This window comes from Colletotrichum aenigma (assembly GCF_013390185.1).
Source record: "Colletotrichum aenigma strain Cg56 chromosome Unknown KSG_Cg56_contig03, whole genome shotgun sequence".
Lineage (NCBI taxonomy): Eukaryota > Fungi > Ascomycota > Sordariomycetes > Glomerellales > Glomerellaceae > Colletotrichum > Colletotrichum aenigma.
In genome coordinates, this window is record NW_023500909.1 from 1384748 (window position 1) to 1407039 (window position 22292).

Below are 22292 nucleotides of genomic sequence, written 5' to 3' on the forward strand. Positions count from 1 at the left end.
TCATCACTTTCCCTTTCCCCTTTCTTCTATATTCTTATTCTAATCCCAGTGGCTTAGGGTTTGCTGCTCCAGCAAACCGGCCTTCTCAAAAGTCAGAATGCCACGTTTGTCAGATGAAGTGGAGGCCGCACACCTCATGGGTGCCGAGTTCGCCGACCTAGAAGGCCTGCCCGCCGACGCCGCGCCGGTCCGGGCCTTTGAGCAGACGCGGTCGAAATGGAGCAGGTCGCCCCCGGGGCTCGGCGGCTGGGCCGGCGGCGGCAACGGCAGCAGCGCCGTGGGGAGCGCGCTCTGGGCCGTCGGGGTGCGCATCAACGACGCGCTGCTGCGGTTCCAGGTGCGCTCGCCGCGCGCCGTCATACTCATGCTGGCGCTGCTCAAGTTCTCCATCACGACGAGCGGCACGCTGCTCATGATCCCGATGCTGCGGCTCATCGAGGACGACATCTGCCACAAGCACTACCGGCTGCCGCACTCGGAGACGATCCCCGAGATGAAGTGCAAGGTGGACCCGGTGCAGAAGGATATGGCGTGGCTGTTTGGGTGGCAGTCGCTGCTTGGCGCTATCATCAACATGCTCGTCGCCTTTCCCTATGGCATCCTTTCTGACAGGTGAGTTGTCGCACCCCCATGCATGAAGATCACAAGCATGCCAACACATTTCAGAATCGGACGCAAAGCGGTACTCCTGCTCGCCTACTTCGGCACCGTCCTCACCTTCAGCTGGGCGCCCCTGATGCTCTCCTTCTTCCCAGAGGCCAACATCTACTTCCTCTTCGTCGGCATGGTCTTCGGCGTCATCGGCGGGGGCATCGTCGTCATGTTCAATAACGTGTACGCCATCGCCGCCGACATCAGCACCGAGAAGGACCGCGCCTCCAACTTCGTCTACCTCTCCGTCGGCGCCGTCCTCGGCGGCCTCATCGGCCCCGTCACCGCCGGCTACCTCATGGAGCAGTACGGCCCCTGGCTGCCCATCAAGCTCGTCTTCCTCTTCACCCCGCCCATCTTCCTCATCTGCGCCCTCCTCCCCGAGACCCTCCGCGTCAAGACCGACAGCCCCCCCAAACCCCAGGTTCCCCTCGCCCACGCCGTCCGCGACTCCTTCGCCAACGGCCTGCGCGAGCTGCAGCAGTCCATGAACATCCTCCGCAACCGCAACATCCTCCTCTGCCTGGTGCCCTCCCTGCTCGCCAGCGCGCTGCACGCCTCGCACTCCAGCACGCTCTCGCAGTACGTCAGCAAGCACTTCGGCTGGACGCTCGCGCAGACGTCCTTCCTGCTGTCGCCGCTCAGCTTCCTCCACCTCGGCATCCTCTTCATCCTCCCCTGGCTGTCCAAGGTGCTGACGAACCCGCGAGGCCGCTTCCGCTGCTCGGGCTTCGGGAAGGACGCGCTGCTCGCCAAGGGCTCGTACCTGATGATCGCGCTCGGCGGCTTCATCGAGGGCTGCAGCTGGGAGATTGTGGTGTTTCTGGTGGGCCTGTCGGTCACGACCTTCGGCTCGGCGAGCTGGCCGCTGGTGCGCGCCATGATCACCGAGTTCGTCGACCAGGAGCACACGTCGCGGCTGTACGCGCTCATCAGCATGGTGGACACGCTGGGCTCCCCGCTCGGCGGCCCAGCCCTGGCGTGGACGTTCACCGTCGGGCTGGAGAAGAAGGGCGCCTGGAGGGGGTTGCCGTGGTTCTATGTCTCGCTGCTTGCTGGGCTGACGTGGGCTGCGTTGTCACTAGTCACTGAGCCGAGGAAGAAGGGGCCGATTCAGCTGGAGAGCCACGACGAGGACACGGGTGAGCGCAACGATGGCCCCCAGGTGGAAGAAGGGCGGTGAAAAAGTCTTGTTTTGGCTCTTCAGGTCATTGTATTAGTAGGTAATTGGCGTTTTTGTTATAGACGAGGGTTTGGCCACAGGCTGAATTGGTGTAGCATTGGTAGACAGGAATTAAAGGTATCGCAAGCCGGCGACGACGCGGGTAGTTTTCTCGCATAATTATTGGCACCGCCAGAACAATTCCCTGCCGGTGATAGCCTCAATTTAAACCCTTCCGATGAGCTAACGTCTCTTGTTGCCCCTGTTTCGTTATCATGGTGTGTTGGGCAGGGCCAACATTTATGATTGGCGCATGTAGCATGATGAGACCAACGAGGTTGACCCTTGCGAGACGTCAGGGATGGTGGATATCGTGAGCCTCGCTGGCATCGCCAGCGCCAGCTGTCATTCGCCCACGTGGCGGCGACGTTTGCACTATTGGCGGGCCAACGAGGCTGACCTGAAGCGTTGCTGTCCACTTTGATTGTCTGAGGTCGTTAGGAGAGTGAAATAAGGCGGTCGTGGTGGGTTACCGTGGTGTTGTGTTGACGGTTCAGTCGCGCATGAAATTGGGCATTTTTGGGCTCGAAAAATGGTTGCGTTGGTTGTGATCCTAGCGCGGAAGAAAAAAAGATAATGAAATGCCTCACTTGGCCAATGTTACGATAATGCTATTGTCCATCGACAATTCTACATGAACTCAGTCAGCTTACAGAATCACGAAGGCATCTTTTGCCTCAATGATTAAAAAAGAATAATCCGATGTAGCTGCAAAAGCCACGATGCCCTCACTCCCAGGCCAAACCCCCTGGCACTATGCCGTGTCTGCTTCACCGTCAGGAACGACGATCCCTGCTCGCCCCCGATCGCCTCACCAGCCACAAGCCCTCTCATCATGATCCGCGATATCGAAGAAACTAGGCTTCCTTAGCAAGCTTACCCGGGCGAATCCTCCAGCCTTGGCACTTCAGTCTCCCCCCTCGTACCGAGCCACTCGTTGACCTCCGCGGTGATGCAGATTCCACTAATGCGAAGGGGGATGGATCATCATCCGCATGTGCCCGTGAGCAAAGTGGACAAACAGGCACAAATAAGGCGGACTGCACGCTGGTAATGAATCTATGATGTACTGCTCAGTCAGTCCGCAAGCGCCTATTCGTACAGCGTAAGCGCCTAAAGTGTCTTGTCCCGCCGTCTCGGTCCGTGGCGCAGCCCTACCAGCACCGATGATCCCCGTCATTCAGGGAGAAAGTCCAGCGTCCGATCCATGCCTTGCAGTGAAAAAAAAAAAAAAAGGTGTAGGCTCCCCGCATTTGGGTGTGGTGTTCCGTGTGCCGCGCCGCAGAGGCAGCCGGACCCTTGGCGCGGGTGGTGTCTGATGTCATGGTCTGACCTTGTGCTCTCATGGTTCTCATGCTATTACACTCTTGAAGTTTTGCTCCAATCCTTCGTGCCGTTGATTTGATCTTGGCACGCCAGTTGTTGGGATATGCGCCACCAAGGATTGCTGGGCGACGGGCGACGGTCGTCTTCCTGGGTTCTCGTGGTTCTCATAAGGACGCTATCCCCCCTCGCGATGATAGAGTCATTCGTGTTTAGCATCTCACCGTAAAGAGTTACAACGAGGCAAAATCCTCTTTCAACACCTCGAAGATACCCTCAACTGCCGTTGTGATTTTCTTGTCAAATTTAACGATACCCCTGACTTAGACCTACTACATCCTACGTAATCTCACAACAGCCTCATTTTACACCGCTCAACACCTTACGACACTCAATCACATCACGACATCATAATCTGCACCGCCGTCATCAGTACACCCATCAAGTGCCCATCAGGATGTCCACCGGCATGATGTCCACCGCCGACCTCGAATCCAAAATCCGCCAAGCGGCCGTCAAAAACCGCGAGCTCCTCGGCACCCTCTCCTCCACCAACAACGCCGTGCCCGACCTGGCCCAGCAGCGCCGCCTCATCGCCGACCTCGAGCACCAGCTCGCGGCCTCGGACAAGCACGTCAAAGAGCTCGACACGCGGCGGCAAAAGGAGCTCAAGGACCATGAAAAGTACCGCGACAGCGTGATGCGGCGCTTCATGCACAAGGCCGTCGGCAAGCGTGACAAGTTCGACGAGAAGGCCGCGCGCGAGGAGCGCGAGTACTTTGACGTGCTGCAGGAGGAGCACCGCGAGAAGGAGATCAACAAGAACCTGCGCACGCAGCTCGACGAGGCGACGCGCGCGCGACAGCCGCTGGAGGAGGCGGCGCACACGCACGAGGAGGCGCAGCGGGAGCTGGACAGTTTGTACGAGGCTATCTTCGCGGGCCCGACGAACGGGTATCCTGAGGAGGACGCCAAGGAGCAGGAGGCGTCGCAGGCGATGCGGGCGTACCAGGACACGCGGAGCAAGGCGGAGGCGGAGCAGCATGCCATCAAGCTGCTGATGGACGCGATGAAGCGGATGGGGGATGCGTTGAAGAACATGGACAGCGCGCTGAGCCATTCGCGGATGGATATGTTTGGGGGTGGGACGATGTCGGATATGATGGAGCGGAGCGCGCTGCAGCGGGCAGAGTCGGCGACGCAGGAGGCGAGGATGCTGGTGATGCAGGCGCAGCGGATGACGCCTTACATTGGGGATCTGCCGCCTGTGAACATCAACCATGGCAACCTTATGGGGGATGTGTTGTTTGACAACATCTTCTCGGATATGGCTTTCCACGACGAGATCAAGAAGTCGAGGATGTCGGCGGAGAAGAGTACGCAGGTGCTGAGCCGGTTCCTGCATGAGACGCGGGACCGGCATGAGAGGTTGATGAGGGACGGCAGGGAGCGGGAGAGACGGCTTGACGAAACTCGGGAGGCGCTCCAGAAGGAGCGTGAGAGACTGTTCGAGATTGTTGCTGGCAATGCGGCTGAAGGGAAGGGTTCTTATGGCGGGATGGCTACCGCTTCTGGGTCAATGTCGAAACCTTGGGATAACTGAGCGTCGGTATAGCTGTACACTTGCGTTTTTAGCTTCTTGGTACCTATTTGTATGTCTGAGCAGACTGAACAAACTATCCTTTCGCGTCTCGAATCAATGATAAGTTCGGCACCCGGTGGCTGTTGCTGCAACCTTGGATGTTGGTGAGAACAGGTTGGAGTTTATATACCCTTTGACGGTAGCATCATGAGTGACACTCCGGTTGGAAGGAGTGAGATCTCAAGTCGTCAGGCTCTCCGCAGTGCTGGACATGTCGCTTTAGTCGACGTGCTCATACGCTTGTTGTGGGGTACGGGAATAGCCTCAAAGGGGACTACGTATATGACGCGATATTTCAACCTGAAAAGGACACTCATCACGATTTATGGTCTTTGTTTGTTCCAAATAGTTTCATTTCGTCGTACTATATATCCCATCCGGCCGTTATATCGTTCTTTTTAGTAGTCCATGTGCTGGTGACGACCACGGCGCTCGCTACTCAAATTGTCAGTATTCACCATCCCATCTCTTTAATGATATGTGGCTGAACTCACGGGTTGTACTCATCCATGTCGCCGTACTGCTCCTCGTACAGGTGCTCGGCCTGCTTCTCGGCGTGCCTCTTGGCCTTCTCGCGGTCGAGGTAGTCAAGGCCCTTGGTCTCAAAGAGCTTGTCGACCTCAGCGCCGGCGATGCCGGCGAGCATTTCCTTGGCGAACTGGTGCTTGACGGGCTCGCCTGTGCCACATCAAACGTCAGCATATCAACCACGAATGAAGGGGAGAGAATCGTAGAGGGCGACATACCGTTCTTGCGCTGGCGGTCCTCGAACAGCTTCATGGCCTCAAAGGCAGCGCCGCCGGCGACGATCTCGTGGGAGAGCTTGGACTCGTGCTCGCCGTAGACGGCATCGCGGTGTTCCTTGGCCTCGCCGAATCCGAACATTTTGAATGAGTTGAAGTGGTGGTACTGGTGTGTGGGAAACAGAGTGAAATTGTTGAAGTCAATTGAGTTGTGTTGGAAAGTTGCTTCCCACAACATCAAAGCCAGATGGAGGGGCAGCTCGAGGGGTTCTTATCTTTCCCAAGCTTCTCATGTGATCGTCATGGGCATGAGGGGTTCCAGCTACTAGCTATGGGGTGCTCTATTTCGAGCAAAGCGAGAGAGAGAGAGAGAGCCTAAACCCAAAAGCCCCTGATCTTCAACGTCCCATCCTACCCCGTTGCCCACGCCTCAGTGACATGTACGTAGCATGGGGGTGGAGGGTCCGATCTTCCTCGACGTAGACAACAAGGTAGGTAAGTAGCTAGCTCTCCACCGTCTCAAAGGTCACCGCAAGTGTGCAATGTGACCATGGAAACCCCCGTCTGGTCTAGTTCCCCCGTCGTCCATGCAAGATGGCATATCCCACGCCCGGCCCGCGTCCCTGGGGAGAAACAGACGGGAGGCCTGAACTAAACGTCGTCCGCCGCTAAGCCCTTGCGGGGAGGGACGACATCAAAGGAGGCGGTGTCTTGTCTTGCTTGTCACTGGTGTCGTCTAGCCCGATTGGAGCTTTACTTGATACCTACTGACGTCGAGTTCCGTTGCGGGCTGACGAACAGTGCAGCTTGCCCAAACATGGCCTGACGCAAAAAGCCCGTTCAGCTTGGAAGTTTTGGCGGGGTTGCTCGGGATATCGGCAGCTCTCGATGTGGAGAGGAGACGGAGGCCGCATTACATGGACGAACGAACGAACGAACCCGAGCTTTCAAGTGGGCTTCCTCGCCTTACCTTGACACCTGTCCTCGGACGAGGATCCGTGATTCGCAGAGTAATCCGACATGAATCTGGGAAGATCAAACTCAGCTGCCAGAGGAGAAGCAAGCAAGCGAGCGAAACCATCAATGCGATGAGTATGACACCCCTCACACCCGGATTTCAGATCGAAAACCCAGAGACTACGGCTGTTGAAACGGCGCGATTGTCTGAGACAGTCCTGTTTACGTACCTCACTGGACGAACACAGCTGAAAGCCTGGAAGTAATACCTAAGCAAAAGTTGGCTCGAGAGGAATTTGAGATGTTCGGGAGTAGCGAAGCTTGTCGTTATCCGGCTAAGCCGCCAGCAGCTAAGTAACAAAGCCCCGCCTTTCCCGGGGAATTCGGCATCTTCAATGCGTCAGCGACCCTGCTAACCCCCTGACGGGCTGAGCCAAAGAAAAAGACCCACGCAAAGAGCTGCGCAGAAAGCTTGTCGCGGACGCGGCAATCCGGCACATCGGCAAACAAAGCTCCATGCCGTGTAACGCAGAAACAAAAAACCCCTTTCCCAAGCATCTGATCTGGGGCCAGTGACCGCCATCCAGACAGACTCGGGCCAGACAATTGGACCACAGAGCCCAGGTCCCCCTCCAGTCGATCGATGGCATTCGATGAGATACAGAAGCTTGTTCGATACCCTGCATTTGAGACGACGGCGGTGGCCAAGCTCCAGCTCCAGCTCCATCTCCTTTTCCCCCGTCCTTCGTACCCGTTATTCTTCTCGCCGACATGACGTGTCAAAGATGGCTCGTGCAGCGGGTGTCTCAAAAACCATCCGACGAGTTTCTTTGATGCGATGAAAAACAAGAGAAGAACCTAAACGGGGGTGGTGTCATCGTGAGGGGTAGCTCCCTTCATCTCTCTCCCTGGCTCTATCGGGAGGTGGGTGGTGTTTGTGCTTCATTATGCCGTACTATTGGAACGCGGCCCTTTATCTAGCCTTTCCAAATCCCCTCACCACGACGACGGCGATTCCAGACTTCGGGGACCGTGGGATCCAGACCGCCCCAGTGAAGGAGGGGGCCGAACCTTGACGGCTCCACCCGAGGCATGTTCTCTCTCCCGCCTCCTTTTCGTCTTTCTCAAGGTTTGGCCCTTTGCCTTGGAACTTGCATGTATCTTCGGCAGTAGAGAAGCTCAGCCATGCCCCGCGCAGGTTCCTTCCCTCAACCCCCCGCCTTTCCTTTTGACCGCTTGTCTAGCTTATCCTCTTGCTTAATGCTCTCTCTGCTGATCTTACGAATTCTGCTCCATAAGCTGGACCTCATGACATGATGAGAAGCGTTCAAAAGGACACATCTCAGAACAGCATGCGATGAGGTCTATTCAAGATTCCGATCGCCCTGCGTGATGGCCGAGACCTGTCAGGCTGATCGTCTGTCTTGGCGATGGGCGGGATCGTGCATCATCGGAAGCCCCCCGTCTTGGCAGGGTCCAGATGGTCAGGGGTCCTGGTGTCCACTCACACTCCCACACTCCAACAGCCACCACAACCACCATTACAGGTAGCGCAGCTCATCTACCACGCCAGCTCACGGAGGCTTGGTCACACTCAAATCATCTCACCTTGCCCACGGTCAATGGCTCCAACACCAGGATAACGGCGTGTCAATGGTATGCATCCTTTATTCCATCCGCAGAAGAGTAAGACTGTGATAATCTCATGGTGCGCCTATCCGCAATTTCTACTTTGCGATGGGCATTTCTTCTGCCCCGTCCGCTTTGAACATGTTCCCCTAGGTGTATCGTTAACTGCCCTCTGGCAAAAGACGCAACACGATCGCAGTAATAGCGCCAACCCGTCTATGCTTTTGCTCCGCCAAACTTGGCCTGCCACTCTTCGTGGGCCTTCTTCTGCCTCTGCCACTCCTTCTGCAGCTTCTTCAGCTGGCTCTTGGGCACGTCACTGCCGTTCTTAAGCTTGGTGGGAAGCCCCTCGGCGTCCCACTCCGAGTACTTCTCATCTCCCTTGAACATCTCCGTGTGGGGCAGCTTGGCCTTCTCCCACTTCTCCTTCTCCGCTTGCTCGCGCGCGTGCTTGGCTTCCTCCTTGGCCCGTGCCTTCTCGGCCTCCCGGGCCAGCTTCTCGTTTCTGGCAGCAATCAACTCGCTGGCGTCGATGAACTTGATCAGAGACGACTTGCCGTCCGGCCTGTCGTCCAGTGAGACGCCAAGCACGGTCAGGTCCTCGTCACGAATACGATCCGTCAGCGAGAGAATGGCCTTCTTGATGTCTGGCGAGACCGACGAGACGATGCGGCGCAGATCGTCACGCAACCTTGAGACAGCACGCAGGTATGGGAGCGCGAGCTGTTCGGGGTCGCGAACGCCCTTCTGTGAAATGGATGCGAATTCGGCATCAGGGTCCTGGCTGAGCAGGCTGGAAACGGAGTCTGACGACACCTTCAACGCTTCGATGTCCGCCTTGACCTTCTTCCAGACCGCGGCATACGGCTGCACCGCAGCTTCGGGGTCGACGTTCTTCTTCGCGGAAGGAGCCCATCCAAGGCCGTCATAAGGCGCCTTGGCGTTCTCGTCCAGACCAAAGATGCCCAGGATCTTGGTGATCCACTGGCCAATAGCCACAAGCTCGGGCAGCTTCGCCTCGGCGTCCTGGGCAACAATGACCTTGTTTGCCTCGCTGACCAATTCCTGGATGACGCGCATCGCCTGGGGGGTATCAAAAGAGTTTGTAAGGGCGGTGTGCAGATCGGTCTTGGCCTTCTCGAGCTCGGCCAGCAACCCGTCGGTGGGCTTCTCGGCAATGGAAAGGGACTCGACGCCCTCGGTCGATGCGTTGACATCGGCAACGAGCGCCTTGACGTTGGAAAAGAAGTTCTGCCAATAATTAGTACTATTTGGGTGCTGATTAGAGAAAGATACTCACGTTCACGGTGGCCTCCCAACTTGATGCCTGCGCTCTCATGTCGGGAGAAATTTCGACACCGTCGTTCCACTTGCCCATGAGGAACACAATGCGCATTCCTCGGGCAGAGTACGTTGTCGCAAGTGCGTCTTGGATGGTCTGGAAGTTCTTCAGGGACTTGGACATCTTCGATCCAGATATGGAAAGGTGACCCATATGCAGGAAGTTGTTGACCCAGGTGTGCTCGCCCTTCTCCTTCTCGCAGTAGAAAGCCTCGGACTGAGCCAACTCGTTGTCGTGGTGGGGGAAGGCCAGATCGATACCACCAGAGTGAATATCCATCTGCGCACCGAGGATGTCAGAGGCCATCACGGAGCACTCAATGTGCCAGCCGGGACGACCTTGACCCCACCTGCTGGGCCAGTATGGCTCTCCCTTCTTCGACTTCTTCCAGAGCGCAAAGTCGCCCTCGTTGCGCTTCTCGCCCAGGTTTTTTGACAGCGCACCCTCTCCGTCCTCCTGCAATGACTTGTCGTTCCGGTTTCCAGGGCGCAACCTCGCGTAGGTGTTGCCTGCCTTCTCGAAAGCCGTAATATCGAAGTAGACGGAACCATCAGACTCGTAGGCGAAGCCCTTATCGGCAATGCGCTCGACAAAGGCCGCTATCAGGGGGACGTATTCGGTGACCCTCGTGATAACGTCCGGGCGCAAGCAGTTGAGCGCATCCATGTCGTCGAAGAAGAGCTTCTCCATGCTCTGGGTCAGGTCGGTGAAGATGGTCTGATCACTGGTGTCGATTGTCTCCTTGTACAGCGAGTCAAGGTACGGCAGCAGGATTTCGTCAATGCCCGGATAGAACTTCTTGTCTTTGATCGCGAACGCCGCAGCATCCATGTTGCTGATGTGCATCTTCGTCTTGGCCTCGTCGTCGCCAGGCTTGCCCTCCCCAGTGAGCGTGCCGCCCGCCAAAACCTTGCCGTATGCGCTATCTCTTCGCTCGAGGTAGTTGTTCTCGTCGAGGGGTTGGCCGTCGGATGTGGCAAGGAGAGGCAAGCTCTTTTCCGCATAGGCACGGAAGGCAGTCAGGGCCAGGTTGTAAAGCTCCTCCTCCGTGTACTTCTTTTGCTTCTCGAGCTCGAGCAGGCGTTGTCTACGGGCCTTGATGATAATCTGCATGCGCAGTTGTCAGTAAACATGTATCATAGCAGGGATGAGTGCATGTAGAGAGCTTGCCTTGTCGTCAACATCGGTGATGTTCATGACGAACTGCACGTCAGCACCGAAGTAGTGCATCATGATGCGCCGGATAATGTCAGTAGAGACATAGTTGCGGGCATGGCCCAGATGGCTCTTGTCGTAAACTGTAGGACCGCAAGCGTACCAGGACACCTTTCCTGGCTTGATCGGAACGAAGGGCACCGGCTGGCCGGGCCTCAGAGAGTTGTGCAACTTCAACGCCTCCATTGTCGCGATGGTTGCGCAGGACCTGGAGAAGCGAAAGCTGGGTATCTGAGTGGAGAGTCGAAAAGAAAGTCTGGTGAGTCTAAGGAAGCGATTCATCCAGGACTAAGCGCAGAACAGGGGGGTTCAAAGAAGAAGGAGGATCATGTGAAGGGACGTCGAGGGTGTGGTTCGGGATGCGGGATGCGGGAGGGCGGAGGGCTGGGGTTGAGTCACTTAGGAAAGGGAAGGGATGGTCGCAGGGCGGGGTGTAAGAAAGCCAAGTCGCCTATTTGGAAAAAAGAGTGTGACACCATCCTCAGCCTTGCAGGACCCCGGGCGGTGAGTCACTGTCTGACTGGCTGAAGACAGCACCAGCCACATCTGCCCCGCGTCAAGCCACACTTGACATTCTCCAATTGATTTTTCCTTTTCTCTTTTTTTTTTTTTCGGCTTATCAGCCTCGCGCGAAGTTTTTCTTTGGTGCCGTCTCCCTGCACCAACATTGGCCTGCGTTTCCCATCCCAACCGTCGCACTCCAAGGCCAGGCCATCACACTTAACAAGCTTCGCGGCACTTACCTGTCACAATGGCGAAGCCATCACCATTTCTCGAGCCTGGCGCGCGGACATCGGCCAATTCCATCGCCATCGTCCAGCTTTCCCGCGACAACCTGGTTCCCTTGATCCTCCAGGACTCCACCGGCGCCGTCGATGGCTACGCTGAGGGCGCAGTTCTCAACACACGATTCGGCTCCTTTCCTCATTCGACCCTAATTAATGTCCCCTGGGGCTCTCAGATCCGCGCTTCGAATGTCGACACCGGCTCGCGCGGTCGCAAGCGCAAGAGAAAGGAAGACGAGACCGATGGCGCATCGACGCCTGCTGCCGATGCGGCCGACGAAGACTCCGCCGCGCCCGTGAAGAAGGCCGTTGCCGCAGCAAGTGGCTTCGTTCACATCCTTCAACCCACCGCCGAGCTCTGGACCGCGGGCCTGCCGCACCGCACGCAGGTCGTCTACACCCCCGACTATAGCTACATCCTCCAGCGCATACGTGCCCGTCCCGGCAGCCGATTGATCGAGGCTGGTGCGGGAAGCGGTTCCTTCTCGCACGCCTCAGCCCGCGCCGTCTACAGCGGCTACCCCGAGAACGAGGCCCAGCGCAAGGGCAAGGTTTACAGCTTCGAGTTCAACAAGGACCGGTACGAGAAGATGCAGGAGGAGATTGTTGAGCACGGCTTGGAGGGTATCGTGCAGCTTACGCATCGTGACGTCTACAACGGTGGATTCCTGGTTGATGGGCAGAGTCCCGAGGCCGACGCCGTCTTCCTCGACTTGCCCGCGCCCTGGGAGGCACTCCCTCACCTGTCGCGGAGGAAACCGGCGCCCACGAAGGAGGGCGAGGCAGACACAGCCGAGTGGGTGTCGCCGTTGAACCCCAAGAAGTCCGTCTACATCTGCACATTCTCCCCATGCATTGAGCAGGTCACGAGAACGGTCACCACCATGCGAACCCTTGGCTGGGTGGACATCGACATGATTGAAATCTCTAACAAGAAATTCAACGTCATCCGAGACCGCGCCGGTCTTGGCCAGCCCGAGCGAGGCATTCCCCCACAAGCGCGCGACGTCACCGAGGCAGTAGGCAAGCTGCGCGAGATCGAGAAGCGCACGAGAGAATTCCACAACCCGGCCGACCCCAACTCGGCCGAAGACTCGCCAGCGATGGACGTCGACCCGTCGGCGAACACCACGAACGGAAATGCCACACCGGAGGAGACGAGCAATGTCAAGCCGTGGCTCCAGGGCCGCGTCATCCACCGCGCGGAGCCCGAGCTGAAGACGCACACCTCATACCTTGTCTTTGCCGTCTTGCCCCGTGAGTGGAGCGAAGAAGATGAGGCTACTGCGCTCGCAAAGTGGCCTTGTGGCTCAGAGAAGGGCGTCATCGGAACGAAAGACAAGGAGACGCGCAAGCAGGAGAAACGCGAGTTGTTGCAGGGCAAGGGCAGGAGAAGAAAGAACAAGTCTTGAGTGGGGATCCGCGTGGAAAGTTCAGGGGCATGATAATGGTGGAAGAATCATACGATGGAAGTGGTAGATACCCTAGCATCATCAGTCAGGATTTCAATTGAGCCCAAGTATGCTCGCTCTTCATGACGCTCACTGCTGTTGAGGAGTTGTTCTGCCCTGCTGCAACTCAACTGGCACGACGATCCGTCGAGATGAATTCGCATTTAACTTTGACTGGCAGTCTTTATTGTGTGCCTTGCGGCTCCTAATCCCTCACAACCATAGCGTCTGGCTGTCTTCCCTTGCCCTCAGCCAGAACACCAGCCTTCCTCAAGATGTCCACGCAGTTATTGACAACCTCAGGCTTAACCCCCTCAACGCCGTCCGTGAACTTGACAGTCTTCAACCACTCCCTCGCATCCTCCTCAGAATAATCCAGATGCGTGCTGATATACTTGACCGCCTCGTCCTGGTTCTCGTTAAAGTGCTTTACGCCCTTGTCGAGCTTCGCAAACAGATCCTTGATCCGGGGGTCCAGCTTCCCGCCCTCCTTCGCTAGCGCCGTCGACGCGACAATCTTCCAGCTGCTCCACGGCGTGTAGATCTCGCCGACGCGGCGGATCTCGCCCGAGTCGTAGTACCGCTTGGACGTGAAGTGCTCCCACATGAAGAATTCGGCGGCGCCCGAGTTGACGGCGTTGCGCAGGTTCTCAAAGTTGTTAAGGATCACCGTGTCCGAGAAGGGCTGCGGCGTCGCGGGCGTCAGCCAGCCGTGCTGGTCCGCGAGCACGAAGCCCATGATCTGGCTGCCGGAGCCGATGCGCGAGACGCCGATCTTGCCGCCCTTGAGGGAGGCGACGGAGGTGATCTCGGGGCGTTTGGCGCCGGTCGAGATAGCCCAGCCTAAGTGTTGTGTCAGCAAGTGGATGCATATGTGTGTGAGAGGGGGTGACTAACAGAGTGGCGTGTCGACGTAGGTACCAACAAGGCGGTAGCCTCCGTCACCGGGAGCATCCTCCTTGCCCAGGCCAGCGATCCAGCCCTCCGTCAACCCAATCCCGATGTCAATCTCGCCTCCGCGGAGAGCGGTGATCATGTGGCCTGTACCGGAGGGGAACGGGACCAGGGTGGCGTTGAGACCAAAGTGCTCTTTGGCGAAGTAGAGGGGCGTGGAGAAGTGCTCCGGCACGAAGCCGATTCTAAGACCTTCGGATGCCATCTTGTTAGCCGGAAGCTGCGCCTTTGAGGAAGATGATCGTTCAGGATAGGTCGCGGCTATTATATGCAAGTCCTGCGGGAGCTAAGTAGAGCTTGGTGAAGGTGCTGAAGAAAGTGGACGCGGGTGACGACGGGATGCGGGGTATTTTCAGCGAGTGTCAGTGCGGCAGCTCTACCGCGGGGCGCGTGGGTCTTCCGGGGCTGTCCGCCGGTTGCAGGCCGCCGCATCGGGGGTTTCCTTGCACCGAAGACCGCCCGAATACCTCACCCATTTGCGTTTACTACTTCCGAAACCCCTGTTAATGCGCGATTTTTAGTTTTTTTGCCCGCCACCACTTTTACCGCGTAATAATACGTTTAATTACTATTAATTATATTAATTAATAGTTTCTTTTCGTTATTTTTAACTATTATTATTATCTTTCGTTATATCTATATTAATTACATTAATTATACGTTATATCAGAAGAGGAATTAATAATTTTAGCTTATATATATATATATATATATATGCGTTATATAGCTTACCCTCTTTAGTATTTAGCTTAGAGTATTAAAAAAATATATTAGAATATATTATAAAGAATTAGATTACTACTATAGAAGTTATAGTTATAATATAAAGTAATATTTTAAATTAATAGTTTTATGTATATATAGCGTATAAATAAAATATTAAGGTATTATAGTTTATTTTTTAGGTTATAGATATATAATAGCTAATAATATAGTTTGAGTAAGATTACATTAATATCTTTATTTTTATTTATTATCTATTAATTATTTAATTATTTAAACTAATAAGATTATTACTTTTTAGTAAAAAGTAGAGAGAGTTATTTAAAAAACTATTATTAATACTATTCTTTAATAATAAAGCTAACGTAAATGATAAGCAAGCCGAACAGATAAGCAAGCTGAACACCCAACTGCAACCACATTATAAATATAATCATGAAATAACCACAAAAACTATAAATCAATTAAAACTACTCAGAAACCTCTTCATTAGACGTTTCTTCAACAAATTGACATGTTCGCGCATTATGACTGGTGTTCCCACAGACGCCACACCGCTGTTAGCCCGTCTCAGTCCTCCGTCGGCGACCACTACTCCAGCGCGTTTCCTCCTCAATCTGGGCTGTCGCCTCTCTCTGTGATTGAAGGTCCTCTGCCTCAGCTATAGTAAGACTTCCGCCTTATTTGAGACGGGTTTTCTTAGTCCTCTGGCGTCGGCTAAGCAGGTTTTTCTCCTCTCATAGGATCTGGACCTCCGACCTTAATAAGGCAATCTGGTGCATAAATCCTCGCGCTCCCTTTGATAAATGCTTAACAGCTTCAATAATTGAAGTTAGTGAGCTATTCTGATGGCGGGAGATCCTCCTTTTGATGAGTTCAGACTGAGAAGATGCTTCTGTTGGGTTGTTTGGCGTCTGAGAAGTCCACGCGGGGGGTGTTGTTAGGAGCGACCCTGGAGGTGTTAGAGTGTGTAACTTGACATCAAGCTTCGAAATCACACTTTCAGCACTCAGAGGGATAAGGCCAGCCCCTCTAAAACCTCCCTGTATGTTTTTCTCTGTAAGAGCCTGTGCGAAGGCCTCGCGAAACGCAGGGAAGAAATCTTCCTTTATAATATGCATATTACCCTGGCGCATCTTATCCTCAATTTGTCGACCATAAGCCTTCTTTAGTGGCCTAAAACATCTAACATCTAAGGGCTGAAGTAGGTGAGAGGAATAGGCCGGCATACAGAGTGTGACGATATTGTTTTCCTTGCAATATATCTCAAAGTCGGCAGCGTGGTGACTTTCATGCCTATTGACGATAAGGAGGCGATAATTGCCAGTTATATGCAGCTTTATATGCCGATCAAAGTGCTGGAGCTAATCTAGGCCTCTTTTATTTGTTGTCTATCTGTTTTCAGACGTTATAATAACCTAGTCGCATAGTAGATTGGTTTCAGTATACCAGGTGGAGAGGTGATATTAGCCTGCAATAATAATATATAGTGGAACGCTGTAGCCTGACGAACTGATAGCCTGAATAACTGTAACCTATTCATAATTACCAGGCTGCATCAGTTTTATATTTGAACGCCTTTTGGCACTTATAACGACTATTCCAGATATAATCTGGCCTATCATAAACCCAGTCTCATCAAAGTTATAGATATCAGAGTCTATAATACTATATTTTGCAATTATGTTCGCCATAAGGCGAAACCATACGTTTATTCCATCTGGATCTTCGCATTAGGCCCTCTTATAGTCGTACTTGCGAAAAAAGCGCGTCCAGAGCTATAGTTGTCGCTTAATAAAGTTTGAAGCCCAGCGCTTCCCAACTGGGGGCGCGTCGCAGTCGGCAAGCAGTCGATTAGCCATATCTTCAACACCACCAATCTGAGGAGGAAACGATCGGGAATCCAGGTTGAGAATATACTCAACAAGCTTTTCTTCTTCGAGCGTAGTCAATTTCTGCGAGTTAGGCGTGGTGTCGCGTCGTGATGATCTTCCCTTCAATCGATCGTATAACGTTATAACTGGGACTGAGTAGATCCAGGCAGCCTCTCAGATACTGAGACTTAGTGTGTTTTTGATAGCTTGGACTGCTAGGACCACTTGAGCTTCTTTTTGTGTTGATGCTATTGTTATTATGGGATTGACGTATAGTAGAAGTAAGAAGATGCTGTGGTTGCGGTTGGGTGTTCAGCTCGCTTGTCTGTTCGGCTCGCTTATCATTTACGTTATAATAAATTTAGTATAATACTCTAAATAAACTGTTAATATTTATTACAAAGTATTTTTATTAATAAGAGATATACTAAAGCCTATTTAAAAGCTTAATATTAGTAATTATAAGTTAATATTAATATATAAATAAGTAATATTTAAACTACTATATAATAAAAAGAAGCATTATTTTAATATAATATAAAGTTTCCTTATTAATAAATTTAACCTATATATATTACTCTCTATTATTTTATATTATTTTTAGTTAATATAATAATAAAAAAAGAAAATTAGATAACTATATCTTTATAGTTATTAATCTATTTATAGAAATATTATTAATTTAGCTAGTTATTTTATTTTATATTAATTAACTAATAAAAAGTTAACAATATTATTATAAGAGACTAAAATAATATTTACTAAAGAATAAAAAAAGAGACCTATAGTATAGCTTTATATACTTATTTAGTATATATTTTATATAGCTTTAAATGATATAAAAATATACTAAAAGGTTTAATATAGTTCTTTAGAGTAAACATTAGTATTATTAGTTAAAAAGACTTATAAACTTAGTTTAGTAATAGTATTAAGCTTAAAAGTTTATTATTATATAGATTATACTTATTTAATAATAATCTATTAGTAAATAATATATAACAATCTATAGTTTATATATTATAGATATATTAAAAGATATACTAAATAATAATAATAAAAATATAATATACATAATATATTTTATATATAATTATATTAATACTATTATTAAGTATAAAAAAGATTTATATACTTTATATATAAGTTAGCTTATAAGTTGTTACTTATAAGTTTATCTATAACTTATTATTAGCTTAAGATTATCAAATATAAATAAATATATAAATTTATATCTATTAATAGTAGTATTAATCTTTATATATAGCTAAGTATTTAATTATTTATAATTCTTTATTTTAAGCTAAACTTTGTAATAATTACTGAGGGTTTTAATAATAGGTTTAATTATTATATTTCTCTTAACTATATCTTAATAGTTATAAGATATAAAGTTTATACTTAAAACCTTATACCAATTAAAATAATACTTTTTAAAAAGGATTATAGTATTATAAATATTTTAAGCTGAATATTATAGAAAGGATAATATAAAGAGATAATAAGATATAGCTATATAGAGGCTTAAGTAATAAGAACCTCTTATTTAGCATTCTATTATAAATAACGCTTTTTAAAACTAATATATTTTACTGACCTTTAAGAGTAATTTAGAAATGAAAGCAAAAACATAAATTACTTTATCTATCTATGAAAAAGCTAACAAAGTAATAATTTATATTTGACTAATACTAAATAAATAGTAATAAAATAGATTAAAAACTCTTTAAATTTAAGAGTTTAAAATTAAATTAGTTATTTTTATACAAATATTAGCTAATTAAATATACTATATATAGTTATGTATATTATTGAGAAGAACTTAATTATATAAAACTAAATATTATAAATAATATTATTAAACTGTTTATATAAGTTAAGTTTTATTATTTTTATAGATTATGTTATTTATTAGCTTAAATTATATATCTATATTGTGCATAATAAGTTATTTTTTAGTAAATAATAATAAGATATTTACTAAATATAAATATAAAATTAATAAGCTATTAAGTAATTTTAATTTCATTTAGATAATGTTTAATATAAGTTTTAATTTTCTATATAAAGCTAATAAGGGTTTAAAGCTTTTTAAACTAAAATAATTCTATTTTATATAATTAGTAAATATTGACTATTTTATTATTAATTTTACTTAATATGTTGAAGAATGATATATTTTACTTAGCTATATTAGGTAAATATTATTTTAATAATTATTTAAAATATTTTAAAGTAAAGTTAAAAGTAAATTTATTTTTAAATATTACTAGTAATAATAATAAAATAAGTAATTTTATTTAAGAACTAGGTAGAGATATACTAGCTTTTATTAGTAGTAAAATTAATACTTTAATAGATAGTTTTATGGAATAAATTAGTAAAACTAATAGAAGAAACTAATAGTAATATTTAAGATATATAAGTAATATATAAAGTGAATATATATACATAAGTAGTAGAATAATTATTTAGTTTAAGATTATAAACCTTCTATTTATTAATAACTTTTTAAGATAATTTTCTAATAAGTTTAAACTATAAATTAAAATAGTTTTATTTATTAACTTCGTTTTATTTTCATTTAAATATTTATTAAGTTTATTTTTAATTTAATTTAATATTTTTAAAGTTAGCTAATATGGTTTATCAGTCAGCAATAAAAATCAGTTAGCAACAAACTTTTTCCCATATACATAATAGTATTTACTATTACACAACTATAACATATTTAATTAACAATTCCTCATTACTACTCGAATTATTTGATAATTCCACATGCTTAGAACAGGTTCTCGTATTATAACTGGTCTCGCCACACACACTGCAGCGTCTCTAAGCTGGCTGGGCTCTCTTTGATAGACCCCCCTCCTCATCCTCTTGAGGTGCTGGATGTTTCCCTTTTTGTTTCCCTTTAAGCAAAACCTAAGATTCCTCTATATTAAGTGCCCCTCTAAGCTATACCTATATTCTTTTAGTCTTTTAGCGCTTAGTAAGTGCTATATTTATATTCTTCAAGGTATAAAGCTAATTAGTTAAAATAGTAATTAAGTATATTATTATTTATATACCTTTTAATAATTATTTAACTAAAGTAATAATTAGTATTAATAAGCTTTTTCAATAAGTAGAGATATAACTTTTAATAAAGTTAGATTATAAAATAATTTATTATAAATTAGAAGGTGTTTATAATTGTTAAGGTAGTAGTATTAAAAGCTTAGCTATAAGAGGTGTAAATATCTATAAATATATATTAAACTTTTTAGTAATATAGTTTAGGTTTTATAGTGAAATTCTAATACTTTAGAAAGCAGACTTAATATTTTCCTTATTAGAAACCTTATTATAAGCTTAATAGAAAGTAATAAAGAATTTAAACTTAGTGATATAATTTATAGTGGCTCTAATAAATAGGTTAATTTTATTACTATATACATACTTTAAAGGTGAATAAAAAGTAATATCTAATAGCTATAGTAGATATAATAAATATATAGGTATGTTAATAGTTTTAATATTATTCTATTTATAGTAATTATTAAATTTAGCTAATAAATAGCTCTTATAGCTATTAATAGTAAGCATCTAATAGATACCTTTTATTTAGTTCTTAATATATTTATTAAAGTGTTTAATTTAGTTAAGACTTATCTAATTATCTATTTATTTATTAGCAGTAGGTTTAATCACTTAGTTACCTAGAGAACCTAATTCTATAGTCTAACTAATAAGATAATATACACCTTTAATAATTATAAATAGAGGGATATACTACCTACCTCAATTAATATATTTAATAATTATAGCTTACTTATAATTATTAAGCTGGATAAACTTTACTTTACTATATTAATTAGTATGTATTACTGCTATAAACATAATAATTATACTTATTATAAAGCTAGTTTTATTAAAATTATATAAGTCCCCCTCTTAGATATTATACTTAGCTATTATATTATATAATAGCATAAACTATTTTAATATAACCTTAAGATCTTCTTAAAAAGCTTTTTAATAATTATATAGATAATTAAACTTAGTTTTCAGAGCAGGCTATAAGTCCACAAACCACCTAACCTATCACTTACTAACAGGCTCACTATTACACGCTTATAGCAGGAGATTAGCTATATCTTCCGGACTAGCGAGGCGTAAAGGAAATCCTCTAGAATCCTATTCAATAATATATTAGAGAAGTGTTTCCTCTTTAATTAAACTAAGTTTATATCATTAGGGTTAGGCATGTTTACGTTAGGGTCGATCGTTCATTCTATAGCGTATAGAACTTTTGGGGACACTATAAGTCTTCGCAGCATGCAACACACTTAGCTTTCAGCCAGCGACGCAGGCTGATCAGATCGCCTCAATAGCTAGAAGTATCTTGTCTTCTTGTGTGTAAATTGGCATGATGGTTGCAGAGTTATTACGCGTCAAAGTTTTAAGTGGTTTAGTGCAAACCACGTTTGGGAAAAAGTTTGTTGCTGACTGATGAACCATGTTAGTTAATATTAGTTTTTCTTTTTATAATTTCTACTACTTATTTATGTAATATTAGCTATATAAGATAATAATATATAAAGCTAAACCTTCTTTTTATAAAATAATAGAAAATATTATTTCTATTTAGCGCCTTATTACACTTGATATTTAGTATATATTTCTATTTATTATAAAGATTAATATAAGCTATTTATTTATTCTTTTTAAACTTCTAGAGTTTAGTTATTATCAGCTATATAGATAGCTTTTTTAATTACTTAGGTTATTTAGAGCTAATAGCTTTCTATATAATATTTCAAGTATTATTATTATAATTTTAGTTAGAGTATAATATATAGCTACGTAATCTAAATATCTTATAAATAATTAATAATACCTTTCAAACTAGCGTTTTTTATATTTTATATAATATATATATAGAATAATATAATAGTAGTAGATATAGATAGTATTATATTTAGATATAAATAGTTAATTAATTTTAGCGTATAATATTAAAGTAGCTGACTAATAATAATTAACTCGAAAATAAGTTTTAATTACTTTTTAAGTTTTATATTATTAAAAATAATATCTATAAGCTAATCTTAATATTAAAATATCTATTAATTATTATTAAGATTAAAATCCTTTATAAAAGCTATTTTTTAACAACTATAATAGCTTAATAATATATTTATAATGGAGATATTAAAACTTTTACATATCTGTTTAAACTTCTATTTAACTGTTTTTTAATAACTTATTAATAAAATTAATACTTAAGGTTACAAAATAAGCTAATTAATTTAAACTACAAATTATAAATATTAAAACTTAATTTTAACTTAATTAAATTAGTGAAATTAAATTATAATCTAATTAGAATATTAAAATAATAATTCTCTAATAATAATATTAAGTTAATAAATATAAATAAATTATTAGCGTTATTAAATAAATCCTCTTAATTATTTAGGTTAACTTCTAAGTTATCCTTATTATCATTATTATTTAAACTAATAACATTAACTATCTCTCGAGGTTAAACTTTGTTTTCCTTTTTATTTACTTTTTTATTTAGACTTTTATATTTTTTTTTATTAATATTATTATTAAGCTTCTCCTTTTTATTTATATTTAATATCATATTATTATTATTGTTTAGCGTTTTAATTAGAGGGATATTTAAAGCTAAATTTAGAGTAACTAGTGTTATATTTATATAATTTAGCTACAATATAAAAAGTAATGAGCTTGTACATACTATCTCTTCTATAAGTATAAATATATTTA

General features: G+C 45.8%; 6 protein-coding genes across 6 annotated transcripts; 3 read left to right on the forward strand and 3 right to left on the reverse strand.

Annotated features, from left to right (window-relative positions):
• Nucleotides 1-97: 97 nt before the first annotated feature.
• Nucleotides 98-1834, forward strand: atnC-2 (MFS efflux pump atnC; the record flags this gene model as incomplete). The annotated part of the gene is made up of 2 exons (XM_037319605.1): nucleotides 98-612; nucleotides 667-1834. 2 exons carry the CDS (start codon nucleotides 98-100, stop codon nucleotides 1832-1834), a joined length of 1683 nt encoding a protein of 560 aa, XP_037181901.1.
• Nucleotides 1835-3653: 1819 nt separating this feature from the next.
• CGCA056_v004351 (uncharacterized protein) lies at nucleotides 3654-4799 on the forward strand (the record flags this gene model as incomplete). Its single annotated transcript, XM_037319606.1, has 1 exon — nucleotides 3654-4799. The coding sequence occupies one exon, from the start codon at nucleotides 3654-3656 to the stop codon at nucleotides 4797-4799; it is 1146 nt and encodes a 381-aa protein (XP_037181900.1).
• A 437-nt stretch (nucleotides 4800-5236) lies between these two features.
• On the reverse strand, nucleotides 5237-5723 carry CGCA056_v004352 (uncharacterized protein; the record flags this gene model as incomplete). The annotated part of the gene is made up of 3 exons (XM_037319607.1): nucleotides 5237-5273; nucleotides 5333-5516; nucleotides 5585-5723. 3 exons carry the CDS (start codon nucleotides 5721-5723, stop codon nucleotides 5237-5239), a joined length of 360 nt encoding a protein of 119 aa, XP_037181899.1.
• A 2660-nt stretch (nucleotides 5724-8383) lies between these two features.
• YNL247W (Cysteine--tRNA ligase) lies at nucleotides 8384-10910 on the reverse strand (the record flags this gene model as incomplete). The annotated part of the gene is made up of 3 exons (XM_037319608.1): nucleotides 8384-9418; nucleotides 9468-10616; nucleotides 10692-10910. The coding sequence occupies 3 exons, from the start codon at nucleotides 10908-10910 to the stop codon at nucleotides 8384-8386; spliced, it is 2403 nt and encodes an 800-aa protein (XP_037181898.1).
• A 565-nt stretch (nucleotides 10911-11475) lies between these two features.
• Nucleotides 11476-12921, forward strand: trm61 (tRNA (adenine(58)-N(1))-methyltransferase catalytic subunit trm61; the record flags this gene model as incomplete). Its single annotated transcript, XM_037319609.1, has 1 exon — nucleotides 11476-12921. One exon carries the CDS (start codon nucleotides 11476-11478, stop codon nucleotides 12919-12921), a length of 1446 nt encoding a protein of 481 aa, XP_037181905.1.
• Nucleotides 12922-13165: 244 nt separating this feature from the next.
• On the reverse strand, nucleotides 13166-14119 carry CGCA056_v004355 (uncharacterized protein; the record flags this gene model as incomplete). The annotated part of the gene is made up of 2 exons (XM_037319610.1): nucleotides 13166-13803; nucleotides 13858-14119. 2 exons carry the CDS (start codon nucleotides 14117-14119, stop codon nucleotides 13166-13168), a joined length of 900 nt encoding a protein of 299 aa, XP_037181904.1.
• Between the last annotated feature and the right edge of the window lie 8173 nt (nucleotides 14120-22292).